Raw genomic sequence first — 25,885 nt, 5'->3', positions numbered from 1 at the left:
CGTTAGGATTCCTGAGGGCGATACTTACATCACACTCGTCGCACCGTCGGCCACCGTAGCGTGGTTTGCATATGCACTGGCCCGTCGTCACATCACACACGTTCTCGAGTGCGCCCAGCTCGGAACAGCTGCAGGGTTCGCAACCATCGTCCGGGATGCCCCAGTAGCCGGTCTTGCACCGTTCGCAGCGCCATCCTTCAGTGTTACCTCTGAATAGGGGTAAAGAACGTCATAAGTAACCGTCTTGTCACGGTTTTAGGAGAGAATTCTTGTTCACTTACAAACACTCTATGCATTCGCCCGTCGTCGCTTTGCAAGGTCCTCCGTGACATGGGCAAGGCAGGCATTGACCTCCGATCACTGTTGGCTCGCCATAATATCCATCATCACATCTAGCAAGAAAACGTAGACCCGTCGGTTACAATCTGCCCCAATTGTTATCCAAGTCTTACTTACAATTCGCAATGATCACCCGTATATCCATCCGGACATTGCGTACACACGTATTCCGATGGATCGGAACTGCCGCCGCGAGCCTGACAGTTGGGCGAAAAGTTGTTGCTTACATCTGCCAGCGGGCAAGCGCATTGCCGACAATCGTCCTGCCGTCCGATAGTCGCATTGCCGTAGAACCCTGGCAGACACCGTTCACAGTTTGTTCCAACGGTATTATGCAAACAGCTGCCACACTCTCCCGTTTCGAGATCACAGCTACTCGCATGCCCATTGCACATCGAGCACGGAATACAGCGACCGATTCGTTCGTGTGTCACGCTGGTTTCGTAGATACGAACGTACCCGTATGCGCACTCCTCGCAGGAAGTTCCCCTGTATCCCTCGGGGCATTCGCAGCGCTCGATAAAAGTGGAACTGCTGTTCCAAATCGAGCCGTCGGTTGAGTGTAGTCCCGAGAATAGTTGAGCTTGATCCAGCACGCTCTCCACCTGGTCCGTGTGATAGGTGCCCCGTATCAGCATCGACTCCACGTCCGTGAGCACCGCCATGAACTGTGACCGGGTGACGGGATCACCGTGGTACTCCGTACGCCTTAGTCGTGTGATGATGTCCTTTACCGTACGTGGAACATGATACCAATTGTCCTCCCGCAAGGGAACCTCGATCGTGGCCTCACCAATCTCATCGTAGCTTTCCTCCCCGTACGCTATCTTCATACCGTTTCGGCCTACCAGCACGAGATTCGGCCCAACCGTAGCCTTCCCACTCGTATCACCACGCACAGTGATCCACTGCATCTTGAAGTTCAGTCGAGATCCGTAACTGCGCAGCAAGTTCCCGATATATCCTTCCGGTGCCTTCCAGTATATAGCCTCCGTTTCGGGCATTTCGAACATACCGAACACCAGGAATCCGGTTTCGTTATCCTTTGTGGGCACGATGTGTTCACTCATGCCCAAATTGGTAACCGTCCAACCGTGCAGCGTTTCGTAGCTACTCGTTTCGACGAGCGCCATCGAGCAGCTCGTTGCCACCCCGGAACAGTAGCACTTCAGGCATCCATCCGCATGGCTCTCGTCCAGCGCGAAGTATCCTTCAGCGCAACTGTCGCAACGCTCCCCGGTGACGTGAGCCTTGCAGCTACACTTTTCATCACATTCCCGACCGGCCAGTGTGCCTCTCGCATCACAATCACAGCGAGTACACCTTTCACCCGCATGCCCGGGAAGACATTCCGTACAGCCGGGACCGGTAAAACCCTCCCGACAGTGACATTCTCCACCAACTGGATCGCATTCCCCAGTCGCGCCGGGTGCCGTACAATTGCAGACGATGCACGGTTCCGAATGGTTCGGTAGACGATCCGTCGGTCGGTAATACCCAGCAAGACAACGCTCACAGTTGATTCCGGTGGTGAAATGGGTACAGTTTTGACAAACGCCTCCTCCACTCATCTTCCCCCGGATGCTTATGCTTTGGTGCTGCTCATCCACCATTTTGTCGTAGATGCAGGATTTGGCATGTCCGTGGCACTAAAACGAAAACGAAATCAGTTTGCAATGGCGCGTTCGCATAGTTTTGAAGCGATCGGTTACCTACTTCACACTTTTCGCATTTGCTGGCCGCGACAGGCGTCCCGATGCGGTACGGCCGTTGGTTGTAAAGTGGACAGCATCGATCACAGTGCGCTCCACAAGTGTTGTGCACGCACTCACACTGTGGCTCATTGTCGATGTTGTTGTCGTTGGTTTTACACTTACCAGCGTGACCGGAGCAAAAGCATCGTCCACCGATTCTGAGCGATCGAATGGTGTAGAAACTCCGCTGTAACGATAAGCAACACAAACTGTTTTACTCTTTGCATTATAAAACTGTTTGGGACATTATGACACTTGGGTTATTTTAAAAGGTGGGGACATTTGGGTTATAAACGCCTAAAAGTATGCAATCCACAATACATAGATTGAAGATCACAGGAAGACAGGCATTGGGCGAACATGAAACAATCCATGAACACGAAATATTTCACCAGCGTGAAATATTTCAATTTTGAATGGTTATGTGCAGTTGGAAATAGGAAATGATTAATCGAGAAAACAGGATAGCACTATATTAAATTAAACTCTTTTGTTGCTTACCTGTGCATCTGCCTGTTGAATACGTAGCAGCCGTATGCGAACGTACCGGGCAAGTGTAAAATTTTGCAATTCTGGTGATGTGCTTTTCTCACTCGGCCGTCCACTTATGATGGACAAATTGATTTCCCCATTTTCCAGCGGTTCGAGCGAGGAAAACTGCGTCGAACAGATCACTTCCGTATCGCTTTTGAAGATGTAGTTCGTACTGTAGGCCGGTAGACCAAACCGCTCCCGGCATTCGGTGTCATCGGATGCGAAATACTGCCAGGCATCGTACACCCGGCCGTCTATCGATTTTTCCAGCACCCATGCGGCAGGAAGAGGTGAAATGGCGGCACGCATTGTGAAAAACACTATCTGGTACAACTGAAAGAAGTCAGAGAGAGAAAGAGAGACAAAGAACAAAACAATATAAATACCATGGATTCATTAGGATGTGCACATTCGCTTGGGGACATTTAAAAACCCATTCGTTGACCACAAACCGACGCAGAAGCATTTCTACATTGCATTCCAATTACCCATTCATGCCTGAGAGGAACGGTTGAATTCAATGTGCAATAAAAATGTACCTTTTAAACAGCAATTGGCAGGTACGAGCGCACGATGCGAATCGATCGCATCTCAAACATGCTGCAACATTGGAAGAGTATTTTAATTTGGTATGAAATGGCTTGTGCACGGTTGACGGGAGTGCTTCTGAGGAATTTTCAATTACGCGTAAAATTGTAACATGATATCAAATATTTGCCTTTCCCGTTGCGCAAGGCGGACGATAAACGATTTTTTTAAAGTATCTCGATCTCGGTTTAAAGTACTCGATTTATTTATACATAATTGACATTTTTTATTAAACAAGTACAACATTTTCTCGGGGAAAAAAGAATAATTCTCATAAGAAGTGTTATTTTATTAAACCTTTTGAGAAGCAAAATGATTTAAAGAGTTAATGAGTAGCTTAGTACTTTCTCTTGAATATAAGGGAAGCACTGAACGAGCACGATGTTTTGGAGATCTTTCGTCGTCACAATATTTTTTAAATAATCATCATTATTTTGCTATTGGTGAAGACATGGACATTGAAAAGTCCTCGAGATTTGTAAATTCTTATAACATATTCATTAAAATGAAGATCCCATGAATTAAATGGTGATCCATACCATTAACGACATGCTTTTCCAGTGCAATAATCATTCCATTTCCGGCAACTCTTTCCAGGTTGTCACAAATGCATGATTTGTGCGAGAACGATACATGTTCCCGCACTGCTTTCCCAATCATTATTGCAACAAAAGCCTTGCTCCAGCTATGGTAGCCACTGCCAAACCGGCCGATGATGGTGACCGATCAAACACACCTAATTGGCTACACAAATAACACCCACGACACTTTTCCTACTTAGGTGTGCTTCAAATCCTCCACAAAACCTTCATGATCGGGCGTTCGGTCCGCGCGGTGGTCCACTGATCGATTTGCAACAGAAACCCGCAGTGTGGACACGGGTAGGACCGTGCAAATTTGCCCACTCTCGCATGTAAGGGAAATTCGTTTCGGACTTTTTGCGCAGAAGCGGTACCATTTTTGGGTACAGCGAGCACTGCGGTGGCATGCACATGATCATTATTGTAAAACAAAACTATCCCGCGCGGATTCCCGTCGGGCCTTGCAATAGGGCTCATATCTGGGGCTATTATAGGGTAACAAGGAAACCATTCCACCTAGAGCTGGATGGGCGATCTGTGGCGATGGTGGACATGATTTTTTCTAGACTTTTATTATGAAAATAATTAGTCCATTCATAATGTTAACCATCGGAGCAAAAAACGTTGCGATTGAAGACCGAAAGAAAGCTTGCCTGATGCGGGAGAAGTAAGTCAAAGTTTTTCATACGATCTAGCTCCCCGTAGACCAATGCCTCTCGAGAGCTCCGGATCGGAATCTGTAGCACACTGTAGCACACACACCCGAACCGTACACCATTGCTGATGTACAAAAGTCGTGACATTCTCGCAAGCAAACAATTATTTTCTAGCCCTTTTATGGTCACAATTTAAAGGAGAAAAGTTCACGTACGAATAATGCATCGGTTGGGAATCGTCCACAGTGTCCTACCAGCAGCAGCAGCAACAGTACTGAGTTAAGCTGAGCAAATCGGGCTCGATAGTTGGAGCACGCAGCTCCAGACATGCCCATTTATGTTATGAGTTTTGCGCGACGAATCAATGTCCGGGGACGACGGTGCTGGTCCGAATAAACCACCCATTCCAGATCCATTCTATTCGTGCGAGTGGGAGAGTTGGACATGAGCGGGGGAGTTTGCTTCAGCAAAGGAAAAGCTCATGTCAAGAATTATGTGTAAATCAAGTGAGTTGCGGTTTGGCGACAAAGCGTAATGGACGATGGGAGCGAACCAACACGTGCCTTGGCACGAAGGGAAGCATTCCGGCCACATTACTCACCATACAGAGATGTGACGAACAGCATGTATTCCGAGAACGATGTATTCCCGCCAGCAGCGGGGACTGTCCGACTGCGAGAAAGGATGCTCAATGCCTAAAGGTTCGGCAGACGGTCATGTACGTTTGACGTTTTATGGCATTCCGATCGGTAACGTGCAAACATGCGAATAAGATGACAAAAATCACACAGAAATTGGACAAATGTGTGCTTCGGGGGGAGATACGATACAGCGATATCGATAGCGATGCGGCCAGCAAAACGTCAAACTTTAGATCTTCCAATTATGCCACTGATATATGACGAAAAATTGCCCTCAAACGCTGCTAAATTAATGAGCAGCATCAACCCATCAATCTTCCGCACCGTCAGCACCAGAGACCAATCAATGCGGGGTTAACTCGAGCATCGATCGAACACATTTCCAAGAAACCACAGATTCCATCGCTTATCCCCGCATCAAAAGAGCGCACAGTTCCGGTGCAAAGTGACCCGTGTGCAATCAACGCCAGGTCCAGCCCGTGTCCGTGGCAGCGCAAACGATCAAGAGACTTCAACCAGTGGGGCGGTGACGAACCTCGATAATCTTAACGAGTTCCTACCGTCTTGCGTACAGCTTTTAAGAAGACGTTTTCCTTTCATTTGTTTTCCCATCCTCCGTTCCCTGGATACTGAACGCTTAGACGAACGCTGCTGCACGGTGACGGTTCCTTTAGGAGCGCTGAAGCAATCCGCTTAAAAAGTGGGTCATAATGCATGACACAATTGAAACGCAATGACAGAAGCTTACGGTTACGAACAATAGGCGAACGCTACGGTACGGGGACTTTTGTGTAAATGGGCCTGATTGATACTCAAAATGGGCATCCAAAACGGGTAAACACACGGTGGGACCGATTTAAGGTTGTTGAGCCTGTTTTTCCACACCCGTCCCAACCCTTCCGGGCGCAACCGGTCATTCATCAAATGTTAATCTTTTAACAAAACGATACTTTAAACGCTCGTCGCAATGGTTGGGTTCCTCATTTTTTTTTTGTCTCGCTACCTAATCGAACACAAAAACGCACAAAAACACACCATTCCACCGGTTTGCGGATGCTGCATTTGAAAAGCTTCCAAAGTTTGAAGAGCTTTTTCCTTCCCCATTCTTCTACCGGCACAGCTTGAACAAATTTGACGAAACAATAAACATGAGCGATGGTTTTGTCGAAAATTGCCGCCATTTAGGGATGGGGGATGATTACTATGAGAAGAAAAAAAAACGCAAACACTGGGTACGCTTGGAAGAGTTTTTTTTTCTCCAAACAGAGAGCGAGAGAAAAACAGTTAAATAATCAAACTTTGGACTTTCTTACGTACGTTTCGCACCAAATCATTCTAGATGCAGTTGAAGTTCGATGACGATGTTTCACGTTGGTGCAGTCGCGAGAGAAGAGCCTCGTTTGTTTGAACGAATTCATTCAACAACTGCACTAACCGTTAAAATCAACAAAACATAAGGATCCCATCGGAAAGTATTTAGAACAGTATCTGCATACCACGCGAGATGCGCGTTGCATCGTTGCAACATTCCACTGACGACCAAACCAAGCGCCACCAGCTCCGATCACTGTTTGTGTTTTTGAAAGGGCTCAGTTTTCAAATAATTAAATATTGACAGAAAACATGGGGAATGAATGGGATGAAAACTTTCCCAAAAAGACATTTCAATCGGTCAAATCAGATAGAAGGGATCCTTCATTTTTATGGAAGTTATCACAGTTACCTATAATCATTTTATCACAACAACCCTTCAAAATTTAACAATTTTCGCTATTCCAACTTGATTTTACCAGTACATCTATAAAACGCAACGTAGTGGGTCTAAATTGACCCACAAAATGTTACTGACACTTAAGGCACTCTTAAAATATCATCTGATATATTTGATAAATTCCTTTTTTTAAGAAATCCTAGTACTACGTATGAAATTTCATACGCTGGGATGTTATGGGTTAAGCACTCCATTAAACTGCAGAAGCATTCCAATAGTTTACTCATTGGTGGACAAGTGTTTGCTTGATAATAGTGGGCATTATTATTTAAATGGATAGTCTTTCCAGTGCAACGTGGGATGGTTTGGAAATCTTCACCAAAGAACCATCAACCAAGTACGTCAAACGAGTTTCCACACGGGCGCGTTGTAACGGTTGTGCTGTTCTCCACAATTGCTATGAACCCTGGCGTAACATTAGAGACACCCTGACACCCTGGTGCCCGGTGACTGACTCTAACATCTAAATCATCTAAATCAACGTCGTGCGTACCAATGATCACCGCACACAAAGCGGCAGAAATATAAATATCATCTCTGGAAACATTTCATCTCGCCAAGAAAATATTAATAACACACCATAATGGTAATGGTGACATTCGTGGGGGCCCCGGTAGGTCGGGGCCGTGATGCACCAAACAGAACGAACGAAAGAAAGCAAGCATACCGGATCCGCTCTGAATGCACCTGAGAACCCGACTCGTACGGGGGTTTGTAATAGAAGAATCGCTTTCTTCTACCTTAACCACCCTGGAGGTCCCGTTCAATGGCGCTGATCGACTATGTAAATAAATACGCCCCGAGAGAAAATGAACTCCTCGTCAAGATACTTCTGCCTCAGCGTAAGCAGGTGGTCGAAATACGAGGAAGAACCGTGGACGGTTTCCCGCCGTTCCTTTCATCTACTTTGTCCGAGGCACACCCACCCCCGAGCAGTGCTTACATTCGTGAAAAAAAAAATCACCCCCAAATGCAACTCACCACCACCACTTAGGGCCGACTTTTGATTTAATTCAATTGCCACTCGTTCTGCTGCTCCCGGGTGTGATCGTGCGTGCGAGAGCAAAGTGTTTTTGTGTGTCGCCTTCGGGAGGCGGCTGTAATCTCCACCGTGCGCCGGTTTGCCCAGTGACGTCCAGCGGCGTTCACTAATGAGCCGGTTTATTTCTACCTCGTGGTCGTGTCTGGCGTTCACCACGACTCCACCACCATGATTAGTGATGAAGTTGCGAATTATTTCAACACGTTTTATCGCACTAAACCGCATGCATCGATTATCGGGCATTCCAGCATTCTGTATGGGAGGTTTTTTCGCACCGTATCGAGATGGATATTGAGATGTGGAGGTGCCCGTTAAAGCGATGTAAATCGATTATTTATGTCGGTTTGCCGGATGGCGCTGGTTCCAATGTGTTTCTCCTCCCGTATGGAGATAACATTCGGAATGGAGCATTGGGTTTTTTTATGAATGGTTTTCACCTGAGTGAGTAGCGTTATGCAATTTGAAGCTCCAAGCAATGAACTTGGCTACAAATTGATCGCATTTAAAACACAAGATTTGTGCCATGCGGTACTTTGCATCATTCCATGTTATTAGCTAAACGCATGTAGTTATGACCACAAAACTGAACATTTGAATGTTGTTATTAATATAATTATTGGAAGTGATAAACGATGTAATTGAACAAATACATTAAATTGTGCAACTAATAAATTAACATTATCCACGAATATAATGATGAATATGAAAATCTTTGAGCTCAGCTATGTGAAATAATGTTAAAGTTACTCAAAGTTAAAGTGAAATCGACATTTTTGCATAACATCATTTTGATCACTTCAAAACAAAATTAGTTTATTTATATCTTAATTCTAAATTCAGAAGAGTCTCAATGTGAACCTTTAAATCCCACTTGATTGCTGGAAAATCTTCCTTTCTAGAATGCAGGAAGCAGTAATTTGCCGTATTCAAGAATAACTTAATATTTCTGATAAATAGAATGCACATTTTTTTTTGTATTTGCTGTGCTCGATAAGCATTCATTCTGGGTGCAGATTGGCATGTCTTATTGTAAAAATATTAGATTACATTGTATTGAACCCCAATTTCGACCTTAACATGCTTCTCCGTATGACACAGTGATCTCTAATTGATATCAATCGGTGACTTTAAAATACCTCAAACTTTTAGCTACCAGCTTAATAGTCTCAGTTTATTTTTCCATCGTTTCGTTGTCGTGCTATCCGATCCGATCCAAGATATGTCCACGCGATAAGATGAAAAATGTTTACACGAACCCCTTTCTTGCTGTACCACAGTGCTAACCCCCTGTAAAAGCGCAAAGCTCACTGAATGAAGCAAAACAAAAAATGACAAAGAGGGCGTGAGGACAAACGAAGGAAAAAGACAAAAACCTGCAGAAAGGGCAATGGGAAATTTTAACGAAACATGCTCGAGGGCAAAAATACAAGCCAAACAAATACGGTGAATAGTAGCAGCAAACCAGCTGTTCAGCGTACATCGATTATTTACTGGCGACCGAAGCCGTGGCTACCGCCCAGGAACTGTGGTGATTAATGTTCAATTGGTAGTTATGCTGTTTTCGTGAAGAAAAGGGCTTTGGCATGAAAGTCCCTCGCTTAACAAGGACGATTGTACGCTATTATTGAACAGTATCGCTCTACTGATTGTTATGAAACGTGATTAATGAAGATCTTCACGATTATCAGCCCGTGCAATCTGCATTGGTGCCCGTGCTTGAGATAATTTTTCGAACCCATCCACCATTTAAGGTGATGGAAAGATAATTCAATTAAAGCTTCCATTCGCCATGACAACGGCACACTACGTTAAGCCAAAGGTTAAAAGGTTTGCTTCCGATAATTCGACTCTTGGTGCGTCAATTGGCGTGCTACTTGAAACCGTACGGTTGTCTCCAGCTGGGAGGTTTCCCATCCCCATCTGTGGCTGTCCGTTGGACCGTGCAACCATTCGGGAGCCATTATTCGATAATGTCTTAATTTGGGTGCTGTTCCGCTCACCAAAACAAAAACGTAACGAAACCAACCTACAATCAAGGCTCATAAAATACGATTAGCTAAGTGAGTGCTTCCAGCAAGCTTCGCCCTGCATACCGAACCGTTTAACGAAAACTGTCATTCGATTGCACCACGGGGTATTTTTGGTTTTATTCAAGCGAGACTGATCTGCATGTTGCGCCTTCTCCCACACGGCCACCGGGAGTTGACCTTTTTCGCGGTGAATTGTTTCAAGAGGGTCCAATTTGTAGCTTTCAGATGATCGTGCCGTGCGTGATCGTAATTTACGTTCCCGTCGCAACGTATTATTCTCCATCGGAAGCCATTGTTTTAAACTACGACCATCGGACAAATCAGTGACGCATCAGTAAATTGAATTATACATATTTTTTTGAAAAGGCACAGAAGTTGTTATTGAAGACGAAATATTAAGATAAAATCGGAGATGCAATAATAAATTCCGTGCCTGTTTATGATCATTAAATCCCATTATTAGGGTAAAAAACAAACAATTCTTTTTGCTCTTCATGCTTGAATCTCTCACGCTACTTAATCGCATGTTGATTAAAGCAAACAATCACAACAACGATCAAGTACAGAAGAAACACAAAATGACTGCGGAGATGTACAAACAACATCTTCAACGCATCCTTGTTCTCGCGCACAAACTTCTCGAATGCATTTTACAACGCAAAGCAAACCGTTGTCCCCATTCTTGATCTGTCTCTCACACACGTCTGTTGTTTCAAGACTCCGCAGCCAGGTTTGGTGATCATATTTCAAGCGCACCGAATTTGAACTACCGCATCGTTCTGCGGGAGCTGGAGTGTCGGTTTATGAGCCAGAAGTGTGTTTACAAACCACTTGTAGAGGCAACGACAAATAAAACTTCCATCATTGTCACCAACACTTCTTTGCGCATTTGAACACCATTGCAAGGATGGGTTCGAGAAGACTTCAATAAGAATAATGTGAAGTTAAGCTTAATTTTATTAACGGGAGCGCTCAAGAGAAAAGGCAAACAGGTCAGCTATGCACTCACAAATTGTTATCCATTTTTAAAGACAAATATTTTCATCACAAAGCAATAAACAATGTGCCCTTCGTGGTGGTCTACGCAATCAGGCCGCTGCAGACAAGATATATCCATTTAACTCGAGCGATACTGACTACTATTCTTGCCACGCTTGACTAGGTCGTAGATAGTGAAACGCAACCAATCAACGCTAATCGATCCGGCTATGCCAAGGGCCCCGAAAAACGAAACACAATCTGTAATGAAAGCGACTGCCTATAAGAAATGTCAGTGCCTTTCGGTGTGGCCCTTCAGCTCCATCTAGGTGACTCGTGAAATGAAGCTATGCCGAAAAAATGCCAAACCTACTTCAACCGCTACGCCCCAAAAGACGACTGTAGACCTAAATTAGCTACCGGAAGCAAACCTTTTCTCCCTTTCACATCAATCTAAGACGTTAATCTTCCAAGGAATGAAGGGCTTGAGGGTAAGGTCTATGTGTACCAGCGAGTTTGACCCAAATTTTTTAACGGACGAATGTGGATCCTTCCCCTGTGGGTATGATGCATGTGAGGATTTTATAGCGATATTTGATAGTACTTTGATAACGCATCATCCGACAAGATCATCTGATCAATGAGATCGATTTATATTCTAGCCTTTAGCTAGATTGATTTCTGTAGTGTTTTAGACTTTTATACTGTGTTAAAAATAGTCATACGAATATGTAGGTCCGCGCAAAAAATTATGACAGTTTTGTGTTTATGGATTTGTGTCACGCAATCCCACCTCAATTAAGCTCACAAATGTACTTTCCAAATTCCAACCGCCCGTGCATTGTGCAGGTGTCCCTCCGGTAAGCATTCACCCAAGAATTGCTATAAAAGCAAACCAATCGTTTAGATCTCTGCAGACAATATCCCTTCAGCCCTTTCACAAACAAGATCACCAAGGCAAACACACAATCAAATTGGATCGGTTTTTTTGCGATCTCCCCACACGCCAAAAACCGTACGGAACGTATGCTGTACAATGACTTCACCACACAACCACACTACCGGTGCCCGTTTTGGGACGACTGGATGCAGGCTCTAAACAGATGTACACGAAAACGCGACAGACCGAGAAAGGAGGTTTACTGTATTTTTTTCCTATACATTTCGCCGCTCGCCCATTGGCATCACCCACCAACCGGTCAAAGCGACAGGAACACATCATGGCGGCGAGTCGGGAATCGGGCACTCATTAAAACATTCTTTTACCCTTTCCCGGACCTACGGCAAGCCAGATATGGCAACCGTGCCATATAAAAAAGTGAACTGATCGGGATGCACGGGAAGGAAAAACCGATCACAGAACCACGGGTGAGGGGTCCCGGTGATGCGGTTTTCCGCGGTGATGGTTGTTTCGGGAACCTTCGGAGCCTTGGTGGCCGGCCAAAGTGGCCAGCGCTAGCGCTACCATAACCATGCCCATATCCTAGCGCACCGAAAACAGGTTGATAGCATTGTCCACTTCCAATTACTGCGCGTTTGCAGTTATTCTGCGTTCGTTGCTGGAGTCGGAGTCGCGTGAGAGGCATCCGGAGAGGGTGTTGTGTCGATGCGATCTACATTGCCATGCCCGGGGTTTGCCGAAAACGGAATTCTTGACCGCTCCGGGGTTCCTAAATGGAGCATCTTAGAACGTAGTTGATCTTCCCGACGGTGCTATGATCGGATCAGTCCGTCAGTACGATAACAGACGGACAATGAATATTGTACGTGCTCGTGTCTTGTCTTGGCGTTCTTGTTGGGATCGTATTTGATCCGAGGTTGGATTTGAAGCCGTCTCATGCCGAGAAAATTCCTTAAATGGATCGGTAATGGGAGCAAACACGGCGAATGATAGCCAAGAGCCATAAATGAACTGTTCGAACGATTCAATGAGAGTTGGAACAAGTTGGTTTTACAAGTGGTAAATTTCTAAGAGTCCTGCTTAAAATATTTCTTCAGAATTTTTTCATAAATAAAATTTTGATTTTGACTAAGAGATTTTTGACAAAGTCTTCATGATCTGACACTTTAATTTTTTTCACTTTATGTGATCTTAAATGAAGAATTCAAACAAAAGACATCATAGCAATACTAATGATGTATTTTCAACATTAATTACGACGTAAATACGTCTTTCTTTCTTTCAAATATGGTTACATGAAGCTCCAATTCTCACATCATCAACTGGGACGTCTCTTGTGGGACCTTTTAAAGTGAACCTTTTTTGAGTAATGAAATAGCGCGCGTCCAAAACGGTTGCCACACATAAATAAAACATCCACTCGTACTGTATATCCGGCAAACGATCACATTTGAAGTCGAATTGTTCCCGTTTATCGATAATACCGTACAGACGTGGATGTTCTACCTTTTCAGGTCGTTGCCTAACTTTCAGCACCGTTCCTCAATCTCATCCTGGACGATCATGCGGAAGGTTCCGATCGATAAGGACCGGCGGCTCTGCGGGACACAATATCCAGGGCCAGGCAGACGAGAAAAATCCAAAAGCACTTTACACGAGCATCAGAGCCCTTCTTTTTGGCGGGAGATTAATTGCATACCCATTTTTCAGCTGCCTAACAATCCCCCGAAAGTGCTTTGAAAGAAAAACTGCATCACTTCTGTGTGGAAGAGGCCCGTTTTTTTGTTGTTATTTTGTTTCGGGATGCGACTTGCGTAAATGTGGCCTGCACATTCTTCGAGGGTAGAGCGGTACGAATATGGTGTGCCGCTCATAAATAAGTGCAGCATCGATAATGGGAGTGAAGGGCTTGATACCTTCTTTTGGTGTTTGGCGGTTTGTTTGTGAGAAATATCATGCAATCAAACGTGCAGAGGGAATTAATTTAATTATCAACACTGCGGAAGGTTCCCAGAACATGTCACTTTGGTTAATGATTACTACCGAAGTGCTGGCATTTGCATTCGTATTGAGGATGTGTGAATACACTCAACGTGAAATGGAAGATCCTAAATCTTGAAGACCCAAGCAAGACACTGTATAAAACAATTTATTTCTTTAAGAAGTTTCGAAGGAATTCTGCTATTAAAATTTGATACAAAATCTCTGAAAAGCTTCGAAAGTTTCATAGTTCGTAAGTTCATATGCTTCTTATCGATAATTGAAACAAAACAACTCAATTTCGTATATCTTTTAACTGTTATTATCCCATAGCGGATGGTGAAGATTCACAAAGAACCGCGACCCACTCTATCTTCTTCAACTTCAAGATTATTCTGTAGAAAAGATTTTCATTTTCGCCACCTACGGAAATCGAATTAACATTCCATTCCTAACGGATAACCTTCAAGAATAGCTCCCATCATCCGATCGTGTACCCAAAGACCCATTATTCCTGGCATCATTTTGACATGACACACTGTCCCGTCTGGATGACTTGACAGTTACGTTGACAGGAGTCTCCCAAAGCCTGTCGTTCCGCGTGATAAAACCCACAATTAAACACACCAAAAAATCTTCGAACACTAATTTGACGATGTGGTTGTGGTGCGCCTGTTGTAACGGATAATCCCCGGGGGCGTTCGCTACCTTAAACCTCGCGCCTTAAGCCCCTGCTCCCGCTGCTACTGAGCAGTCATAATTTGTATTCAAATCAAATCGACACCTTTCTTGGGGAGATGTTGTTTCACCGTTCACATCCCACCGGTACTGCCGACACCGACGAGTCATATCACAGACTCGTGCCAGTGCACCGGGCCGAAAGATGGTCGAGATGCCCGGAGAAAGACGAAAGATGTGTGAGATTTCAAAACATGTAGACCAGATCTCGCTTCAATCGCGGTGCATCGGGAGGAACTTGCGCAGCTAGGTGCGGAAGACCGCGGTGGTTAGGTATAAACAGATCGATCTGTGCCGCAGAGCGGTGTTGGAAGAGATTAGAAACAGATGCACCAAACTGTGGAGCCATCTGAGAATGCATCCGTGGGTTCTAGGTTGAACACGGCACAGACACGTCTCAAACATTCACCCGGCGACAAGTTCTTGGAAGGTGATCTTGGCACAACGATCTTCGAGTGAGATGCGATTGGGCAAGAAGGGCATGGAGCGATACACGGGCCCATCGCTGTTGCAAAGAGATACAAGTATCCAAGAAGATAAACAAACGTTCACGTGCCGGTTGGGTGTAAGCTGAAGTATTGATGGGAAGTCCTTCAAGTTAAATTCTCTTTTCACATCGTATGCCAAAGGCATGAAATTCTCCATTCTGCTCATATTACACACAAAACAGATTTTTGTAATTCCTTTAACTTTAGAACTCTTCGCATAACCTCATATTGATAGCCAGCAATTCTGATGTTCATTAAACAGTTCCAGTTGGTTTTGGACGTCATTTAACGGACTTTGTAAAAATAGTTAACCTTCCATCATTCCTTTTACTAATGGATGTCCTACTAATACGAACCGATTTGACACTTCCAACCCAGTAAACAACCATGCTCGGATGTGAGAGGTCAAACGATACCGGCAAATCTTGTGACCGATCTTCTCGCTCGGTGCCGTAACACATCAAAGTGAAACCGGCCTGCCGAATCGTGATCGTTTCGAGGAATATTTCTGCGCATCTGCGAAAGCGAAACGGCGACGATGGAACAAATCCCAACCACTCGTACACTTACCTGTCCGAGATCGAGATTGATCGTCACGCGATCATTTTTAGCGCCTTTCTGCAACGTCGGGCTCTGCCACCAGCTGTTCGTCCCGTCGACGATATTTGTGATCGGGTGCCGTTTCTCCGGATCGGGATTGTTTGCGTCACAAATACCGCACTGGGAACCGCGCGAGCTGCGTTAATAGAGAAGGACAAGAAGCGTAGCATGCCGAAATTAAAAAATTAAACATAAAAGTATTCGTCCAAAACCGATCGAAGCGCCCCCCGTCTTCCCGACCGATTCTTACCGTCCAGTGGCCTCCGTTAGGCGGCAGTACTCCTCCCGGCCCGTCTGACCACAGGTCGCATTCACGGAGATTGTCGCCCGGAGGGCTACATTAAAAAATGATGGCCACAAACCGGACGCCTTCGGAAGTTGCTGCTCGTAGTCCGTGGTCGCGGTGGAAACCGTCAGACCAGAAAGTAATTTTAACTCTGCAAAAATATGAATTACGAAGAAGAAAAAAACGGCATGAGTAACGGGGGTACAGGTTCATTTTGGGGAAGTCAAGAATATAATTAAAATGATTCTGCCAAGCGCTTGGGTTAATCACAAACAAATACACACACACACACGCACGCACCGCCAATGGTGGTGTCTCATGGAGAGATGAAAGAGCGCACGCCACCATCACTCAAGGGTAATAATTTCCCACCCCCTGCGATATCTCGCGCGCTCCCCTTTTTAGCGACAGAGAAGCAATAATCGTTCCAAAAATACATCCTGCGTGTTGGAGCCCCCTTAACTGACTCACGTACACACACACACACACACACACACACACACACACACACACACACACACACACACACACACACAAGATGCCATTACATTTGTCAGCTAAGAAAGGTCGTAAAGATCGGGCCAGGAAATCCAGACCAATCTTCACTTGTAGCCCACCCATCCCCTTCTTCCTTTTTTTTTTCTTTGCTCCCCCTTCGCCCACATTGTAAATAAACAAGACTTTTCAACAACAAACGACCCCAAAAGTATGAGCCGTGGCCTTGTTTTAACGATCTCTTGTCACCCATTTAGTGCTGGAATTTCTCACAGTGCATAAGTTCTCGATTGAGTGAGGCGAGGTGACATCTTCCACACTCGGCATGGTTAGGCGACAGTGTGTCGTTCATCTTCATCTCTTTGCTCTGCAGTGCTTTGGTGTCGATCGTAACTTTACGCCTTGTAATGCATGCAGTACCCGCACGCTTTATTATGTTTTTTGGTGTGCCGAAAATTATGAGCACTCATTCGGCAGTTAAACGAAATCGATACATTTATCACTTGCCCCTTTCGGGGTGTGTTTGTGTGTGATTCCCGCTAGAAGATTGATGCAATCCCAGTCATGCAAAGGCGGAGTCTCTTGGTCGAGTTTCTTTTGTTCTCATAGTCAAATTTTGAGTTGAGTTTCTTTCGAGTAGACAACCGACAGGAAGACGAACTTCAACCTTCACGCACACACTCTCACCGCATGGTATATAAAGCGGCGCGTAACCACGCCCGCTTCAGTCGCCCGGCGGCTTTTGCAGCGTGTGGACCTACGCCGGATCGTAGCAAAAATATGATTCTATGCAAAAAAAAGGGGGGTGGGGGAACCTAGCACCACTCTCTGGCTCTCTCGTGAGAGCCGTTATCAGAGAATGATACTCTTTTTCCCCATATATTTGCGTGGCGATAGTGCTGTAATGAAAGAGAATATTGGATTAAGTCGGTCGAGCAGCAGCAATAGGTACATCCTTCAGGGTCGCGCGAGTAGCTTGGCTCACGTGCGTTGCTAACGGTTTATAAACAAAGCCTAACGGGAAGGATTTTTGTCATTGAAAATTTTGAAAAACATTCAAATGGCTTGGTGATTGGCTGTTTTTAAATAAAACATAAAATTTAAGGCATTTTGAAATAATTTTTGCATTGAAAAATAATGAAAAAAAATTTTTGGTATAAGTTTTAGAACTTTTCAAACACCATAGAAAGATGTATTATTTTATTCTTTACATTTTTGTAGAACATCATTTTTATCTATCTCTGCTACTTTTCTAGTTATTCTTAAAAATATGTAAAAATTGTGGAAAAATCACCACTGTTATGTATAGAAAAACTACATTTCTTATTCTTAACCACTTTGTAGAACAATGTATGTATCTAACACTTAAACTTTTCCTGCTATTGTTAAATACTCCCGTGTGTTACCGATCGCCACAAAGCAATGTCTTCGAATGTATCAAATTATACCTAGTTTTGATCGTTGAATTTGTGCGCTTGTCCTTCAAATATCCTAGGAAAAAGTGTTCCAATTGTTTAGTTAAAGTGTTGCCAATACTTTACAACCGATGGTTTATAAATAAATAATAATTTAAGTACGATTAAATGCAGAAATCCACACACGCCAGTCAGTTGGACGCTTTAAATGAGAGGTTGAATATGTGGGCTTCGAGCCGCATATGCTGAGCTGCAAGGCGCGTAAGCTGCATGGACAAAATTTTACTCTAGGTCGGCAGACGCGAGCACAGTACACAGGTACCTGTCGACACACGCGTTATCGGTCTGTCGCTTTGAATGTGTTCGCCTATGCGTACATAGGCGCGAAAGCTGCAAGGACAAAATTTTACTCTAAGTCGGCAGACGCGAGCACAGTACACAGGTACCTGTCGACACACGCGTTATCGGTCGGTCGCTTTGAATGTGTTCGCCTATGCGTACATAGGCGCGTAAGCTGCACGGACAAAATTTAACTCTAAGTCGGCAGACGCGAGCACAGTACACAGGTACCTGTCGACACACGCGTTGTCGGTCGGTTGCTTTGAATGTGTTGGTGCGTTGCGATATCCGTATACGCGCGATGGAGGGCGTGGATCGCGTACCGTGATTTTGCGTGTGTATCACGTGTGTGTTCGATTTTTTATCTCGCGTCGCATGTAGGCCAGAACGAGAGATCCGAATAAAAAATGGATGGGAGGAGTCCAATTGCTCGTTGGGATTGCATGCCCTTTCATGGTTGTTGGTCAGATTTATATGGCACCCTGTCAGATTACCCTGTACCCTGTGATGTTGGACTTAGGGAAACTTTGCCACCCAACCCAGGCCCGAGCAATGATTATAACGTCACTGAATGCATGAATTGATGGTTTATGAGCTGGTTGGAAGAAAAAAAAATAATGGCCCAAGACGAACAAAGAACACCCTGTGCATCTAACGGTATGGCGCGTGTTCAAAAGAAATAGATGCATTAAGACATTAATCCTTTGATGATTTGGAGTGAAAGGTTGACGATTCATGGAGGGGAGGATAGGTTCTCCACTGTTTACTCACAAGCTTATAGAAGAAGTGGTAGTAAGATGGAAATGCTCTAGGAGTTGTTAAAATGTAAAAAAGGAAAAGTTTTCAAACGAATCTTTAAAAAAATTAGACATCAGTCAAGAGTCATCCAAATTCTTGATCGACTCTCAAGAGATTCATTAATTAACGCAATTTAATTTTAAGCTTCTGCAACAGAACCCGGCAGAATATATAAACAAAATCAGCCTCAAATCCTTATACCAATCCAACTGAAAATTCCACATTAGAAGAACCTGAGTTAGAACAGATATTGAATCTTCAGATGTTCAGAGATGAGAAGATCTTCGAATATTTATGAATCGTCACTTTGTAGAATAGACGTTATTAAACCTAATTAAAACATTACATGATTCTGAATCAGATTCCCCAATACACTACATAAAACAGTTAGTGGGATCTACGATACTTCAAAAACAGTTTTTTGTTGTTTGGAGGCTGAATCTTTCCATTTGCGAGCTGGGAAAAATTGAATACAAAGTTATTCTACATTTCTTCCTAGCTTAGGTTTCTGTGTAGAATCCGCTTAAGTTTCGAACAGCCCTACAGCCCTACAGCCCTAGCCCTACAAAAACGATAGCCATCCCAAAGCTGACCAAAAATGGACAAAAAAAAGCTCGGCCCCATCTGCCTCAATGCTTGCGGAAGATGGCAACAGATTTGCGAAGCCACTTGTTGCACCGCGGATAAAATATTCATCCTCGCGGCCGTTTGGGCATGTAGTGTGTTGTGTGCATTTTTCACCAGTGATTTTTGTTTTCTTTCTTGCTAACCCCCTACAAAGCCTGCGGCCGCCTTGTCGAAAGCATCGTTTATGTTCCTCAGCATGGGCTCCCGAAAGAACAACACGCGGCGTGACTTCGGCCGGTGGCGGGAGAAACATTCTTCGTCTTACAGTTTTATCAATTAGGCAATATTTCATAATTAAAGACACGAGAAAACCGCCGATCCACCCGTCTGTCTACAGAGCTTCCCTTTAGCGTTGAGCCCTTCGAAACACTCTGATGGCGCGACACGCTGCATTATGAAAATTTAATATTGATTTAGTGTTAGCGATCGCGGATCGTGCATGGATCGTCGTTGAGCACTGCAACCACCGTTAGCCCTACACAAACGGTTTAGTGCGGTAGAGAAGATGTCTTCATTGGTTGGGATCCGGCTACCTTTAGCCGGCAGTGCTCCACAAACAAACGAACACATGCGACTGCAAGTCATATCTCCGTCCTGCCGGCTTCTATGAATTAATGTACATATGCACAACGAACGCGGCAAAATTAATGACTTTAGGCAGCTCCTTCCAAACAGCGCACTTTGTTTTCTATGATTTCTCCCGGGCCGGGTCCATTCTGGAAGCTAAATACGATAGATAGATGGTAGATTGAGATATGCAGCAGATAGCCTGCACCCCAGCAAGCGCCAACATAAATGGCTCTTGTTTTCGAAATGATTTATTGATACTGTTTGTTTCCCGCTAAATGCCGGGCCTAGGGCCACACAGTACCGACAAAGCGAAACCTCTTTCAGTTGAATAATGCTCACACGGGCACTGGAATGAGTGTTCTGCTGTGCTTGACGCGACGAAACATTCGTACGTGCCGTGCATTGTCATTTATTCAATTAACACGTTTTTACGGGCATTATGAAGCAGATTACCGACCCCGGCTGTAACTGTGTAACTCAGTTGACTAAACAGGTGTATTTAGCTAATCATGCACGGTAGGTTTTGAAGCCATTCGTCAACGGATTCGCAGTTGGGAACAGCATTATTTTATGTTGTGGATTACGCTGTACCTAGAGCCATTTTTTGTATAATTTTTGTACTTAATGCAAAAACCTTATAAATTTTCTATTCCATATCGCTCCGAGGACCTTTAAAACATATAAAAGCCTTTAAAAAACATTAACTTTTACACTTTTATAATAGTTTTATTTCATTTTTGCTCAAAGTTCATTGCACTATGCACGCGAAGAAATAGTCTCGACATTATACTTGAGCAAATTTCCGTCAACACAAAACCATCAAACACAAAAAAACACAAACCATCAAGAAAATGGTATTCCGACCTTCGAGATGTCTTCCTAAAATACATTTCCAAAGTATTTTGGTATATTCAAAGTTGTAATTATTTTTTTTTTTTATTGTTCCATTATGACGGCCAAGGGCCGTATGATCGACATATTTTGTCGAAATTACATGACTTTGGGCATTTCCTCCCAGTTATGAGCCTTATCCCGGGGTTGCTCGGTTAAGATGTAATTATTACTATAAATTAAATTTTAAACCATCTCACTTCAAAAATCCATCATTTATGGTAATTAAAATGCATAACAACTATCCTCTTGCATGTTTACTTTTCTCATTTCATTTGCCAACCCACCACATGGGTTTGGCTTCCGTTCGAAGTTCAACCCCGAGGCCGGTACGGCACAGACTTAAATACAACAATCAAACATCCTTAAATTGAATGCACGGTACAATGCAATTCACTGCCTCGATGGAGCAACAGAACAGCAGACAGCAGTCATTAACGGCCTGTAATTCCCATGCACATAAATATTCAAATTTCCTTCTCTCCGTTCCAACTAGTTTATGATCGTATTTTACGCCAAATTGACTTATAAAATCACGGCTCACAAGCGACCAGCGCTCAACGTACCGATCGATGGATGGTGGAATATTTTGTTGGGAAGACCAGCCACGACGGATGCGGTGTAACGACTGTGGCAAACGAAATTTACTTTTACTCCACTAATAATGGCCAATGGAGGTGTTGGTAGTACCACAACAGACGCACCAGAACCGATTGTTACAACCCCTCCAAAACATCGATCAACGTCGCAGGCCCTTTGCTTCCTTGTTTCGTACTGGTTGTGAAAAATTGCCTCCCAAACATACAACGTGCCATCGAGTTCATAAATTTTACCACCAAACAACAGATTCCGAAATTCTTGTGGCAGGTTTGGTGTTTGGTGTGTTTCACGATCATGCCTTTTCGTTATTTTATTTTGCACGTAAATCATAACATTTTCGATCGCTTTCAAATACGATCAGATATATCCGAGCCTTTTTCCACAATGGACCGCCAGACCGCGTAAGGAAACGGGCCAACAGCAACCACACAGTTTGGTCATTTATTTCTTTCTCTCCGTCAAATTATCTCTTCGCGCAATGCATTCGTAGGTGCCCTGTACAGCAATCGATCTAGAATTCGATCCTTCGGTATCTGGAAACGTTTGCATTCTGTGGAAACCACACCATTGGCACTGTACAGCATCCGCTCCGTACTCAATCTGCTGTGAGAGCGTGTAAATCTTGGCGGGAAGATAAAATTGTGCGTTTGGGATTTCATTTTAAACCCAACACTAAACACTGTTTGTAAACAAGCGGGGTCCGTAAAGCAAATACGTTGCACGATGGGCACGGGACGCCCATGCCGGGCTAGAGTGCGTGTCGTTAGAGAAAATGCATCTTCAAAGATGTGTCTGCTGTGTACGCGCTTTCGTTATTAATAAGCAAACAACATTGAACAGCAACCTCACCGAGAACAACATTCGTGTGTTGGAGACGCCGCAAAGAACCGATGCAATGGGCAGGGCAGGGTGTACAGAAGAGAGAAAAAAGAACGAAACGAACGTAAAGAATCGTGCAGAAATTTTAATTGAAGTTTCGTGTTTACTATTCAACACCAAACGCACACTGCTGTCCTGTGAGCTAATATAGGTAATTTGTAAACACAGCTGTCAATGAAAGCAAAATGTGGACGAGATATTAAACGACCATCATGTTCACAAAGATACGCTACATGCGTTGAAAGATCATCTACAGCGGGGAGTATCTTCCGTGATGTATCGGAAGCATTACGTTCTGGTCTATTTAACTCCCAGTTCGAGAGGTTTAAAAGAAGCCAATTACTGTGGAATTATAGCTTCCAGTAGGGAATGTGACAGCCTGTCACAGTTCACTCAGTTCCAAAGAATCTTGCAAAATCGGGGCTATCAAAAAATTCTGAATCTGATTAGAAAATTTCATCAAATGTAAAATAATTAAACCTAACTTGTTGTTCAATTCCAAGACATCGTTCTTCATAATTACTGATTTATTTTTACACTAGATCTCAAACAATATTGAGGTCTCTTGTCCAAGACATCGTTCTCCATAATCCAAGACATCGTTCTCCATAATTACTGATATTTTTTACATTAGATCTCAAACAATATTGAGGTCTCTTATAACTCAATTTCTCGTCCAATAACCCAAACATCTTATGTGTCTAAGTAAATTAGATCTCCATGGTCATCTTAGTTGACATATATATGAACGTATGAAAATATATGACACGTAGGACAATTAAATATTACTTTTAAATCCAGAGCACCTTCGAAGACATCTTCCTCCATAATTAATGCTTTGCTTTTTATATGCGTCCCACAATACTGCTTGGAGCTCTTATCATCCAAAGGCCACCAGCGGCCACTTAGTTTGCGTAGTGCCTGATCACCTCTTGTTCACATCACATGTTCATTCTCAAGAATACTTCACATTAAACGGACACTGGCGCGATGTGCATGCAAAGTCGCTTAAACAGTTTGACCTCCACCAGTAAGCAAAACGCACCGAACGGTACAGGTCGTCAAACGAGACAAGAGTGACTGAATTAATGAGCTGCTTGTAGACGGAGAGGGTTAGAAAAGTGGACGGTATTGAAGGACGGGACAGCAACAAGAAAAAAAACAAGATAGAAAAGCATAAATCTTTTTTTTACGCGACCTGGTGACTAATGGCGTGTGTGTGCGTCTCGTAAAGCATCGTATGTCGGTTTGTACTTCATTCAAACAAAACAGATTTTACACTACGCCTGGCGAACCGGCATTCACCTCCGGTACCCTAGTGCAGTGATTTTCGGATACTCGTTGTAGTGTGCCGCGCATCCGTTTGGGCGTCATGACCGGGGTAACGTACGGTGACGCTATTTTTGGTGTCTAGAAAAGACATTTCCGAAAAGGGGAAGGAAGGGAAAGTCAAAAGGCGATGAAGTGTGGAGTGAGCGGGTCGCAAAAGAAGCAATTAATGTGCCGATGCAGAAAATAATGCAACTAAAGAGGGAGTCGCCGGGTGTGTGTGTTTAAGTAGGCGCGTCTGCCGTATGTGGAGCATGCGCACACCAGTTGACAGTGAAATGTTAATGAACTTTAATAACCCATGGAACAAAACGGAACACGATCGCTCCTTTCGGAAAATTGTGGCAATTCTCATAAAAATATTTTTCCAGAGATAACGAGATGAAGTTGGCGACATTACTGGACTCTTTAAAATACAGCAATATTTGAAATACTTGATAATAGTTTGATAATACTTTGAAGATTGCAATTGCTATATGACGTATGGGTTTCAAAAGTTTTGCTCTCTTCTTCAACTACTCCACGAAGTAATGTATGCAGCGAGACACAAATTTCCTTCCGCGAAACTCATGGCACTGCGGTTGGATGAACGACAACCAGACATGACGCGTTGCCCTTATTCGATCCGTCTGGCGAACGATACGTCACTTCCGGCGTCCTGGTGTCCTCACCACCTCCAATACAACCGCCGTCACCGTCTAAACCTGATCGTACGAACGCACATGACAGATGACAGCATGCGTGCGAGCGTGATTTGAGCAAAAGGCCCAGAAGTAAGCCACCGATTCCGTCCCATTCCAGGGTGGTCGCCCCGGAAGGGTAAAATTTTCGGTCTGAGAAAATGAAAATAAATCCACTACCACACCGACTGCCGGCACAGGAAAAATGGGAAAACCTCACTTCAAACGATGCGTCCCAGTGCTGTCTTTTATTTTTCCGCTCCCTTCGAGTGCAACGAATTCTGGCACGAGTTAACGAAGACCAAACAGACGAGTGACATAAACATTAAGCATCGCCTCCTGTTTCTGTGTTGCCGATAGAAACATTATGAACTTGAACTGGGATCGACACCCTGAAACACTTGACACTGGCGATCTCGCCTGTTTTGCTGGTGCTGAACGATGTTCACAACTACAGTAGCAGCAGTAGCAGCAGCAGGAACAACAACCGAAGTGTTATCGATAATACGGCTTAATTACAGCATCTCCTTACATGGACCGAGACCGAGACGAGCGATGATGCATACGTTCCGCCATTACAAGAAAGAATCCACTTTAGTGCGAGCCTCATATCAATTAAGTGTACTGCTTGACAAATGCATTGCTTGTTGCAGATTATCGGCATTGGGACAAAGTACCTCCTTTCAGCCGGCTCGGTATGATTAATTGGACGTGGTCGAGATGCTGCCAACAAGCAATCGACCAGAGGGCAAAGAAAGCAAGCATTGCAATGCTCTCCAGAGCTGTGGATGTGTAATTCTAGCATTTAAAACCCTCCCTAGACGATCTGATCAGCGGTTCGTTTATGCAGCGTCGTGGTGCAAATTGTTCATCCCCGGCAGGCTGTGTAATTCCACTGGATTCCGGGATGGGAAAGCGCAAGGCGTGTAACTAATTACAAGCGACTTGGCGACTTGTTTAGAAAGTGTTACATTACTCACTTTAAGCAGCGTGTTTCTCTTGTTCGTGTGGTGTTGTTTTGTTTTCCCAATAAGCCACAGCTTTGTGGGTTGGTGGTTTATGAATCAAGGGATACGGATGCTGAGTGCATTCGCACTTGCAGGAGCAAAAGAGCCGCATCTTTGAATATGGAAAGATTAAACTAAAGAGACTCGGATATCTAATCGGAGACTCGGATTCAGTGTTACTTACTCTCCTGATCTTTCTAATCTAAATCGCCCAAGGACTCTCTCCAAGGGCTTCGACACAACGTACCCGCAAGCGATGCTCTGAAGTTCTCCTCTTGTTCCTATTTTACACCTCCCAAAAAAAAATCGCGTGCGCCAGCCAAATCGTGTACGGCGGCTGGCGTCGCG

The 25,885-nt window shown here is 44.2% G+C and overlaps 1 protein-coding gene across 1 annotated transcript in view; it reads right to left on the bottom strand.

The window, feature by feature from the left end:
• Positions 1–25,885, bottom strand: part of LOC128305416 (laminin subunit alpha-1) — a 79,620-nt gene that overhangs the window by 45,102 nt on the left and 8,633 nt on the right. The window contains exons 2-8 of the mRNA XM_053042850.1: positions 15,872–16,058; positions 15,592–15,757; positions 2,595–2,960; positions 2,056–2,280; positions 457–1,988; positions 282–392; positions 29–209 (exon numbers count right to left, since the gene is read on the bottom strand). Coding sequence (XP_052898810.1) covers positions 29–209; positions 282–392; positions 457–1,988; positions 2,056–2,280; positions 2,595–2,960; positions 15,592–15,757; positions 15,872–16,058 — 2,768 coding nt within the window. The remainder of the gene's footprint in view (positions 1–28; positions 210–281; positions 393–456; positions 1,989–2,055; positions 2,281–2,594; positions 2,961–15,591; positions 15,758–15,871; positions 16,059–25,885) is intronic.

The sequence above is a fragment of the Anopheles moucheti genome, chromosome 3 (genome assembly GCF_943734755.1).
Source record: "Anopheles moucheti chromosome 3, idAnoMoucSN_F20_07, whole genome shotgun sequence".
In the NCBI taxonomy this organism is placed as follows: Eukaryota; Metazoa; Arthropoda; class Insecta; order Diptera; family Culicidae; genus Anopheles; species Anopheles moucheti.
This window is presented reverse-complemented; position numbering and strand designations above follow the sequence as displayed.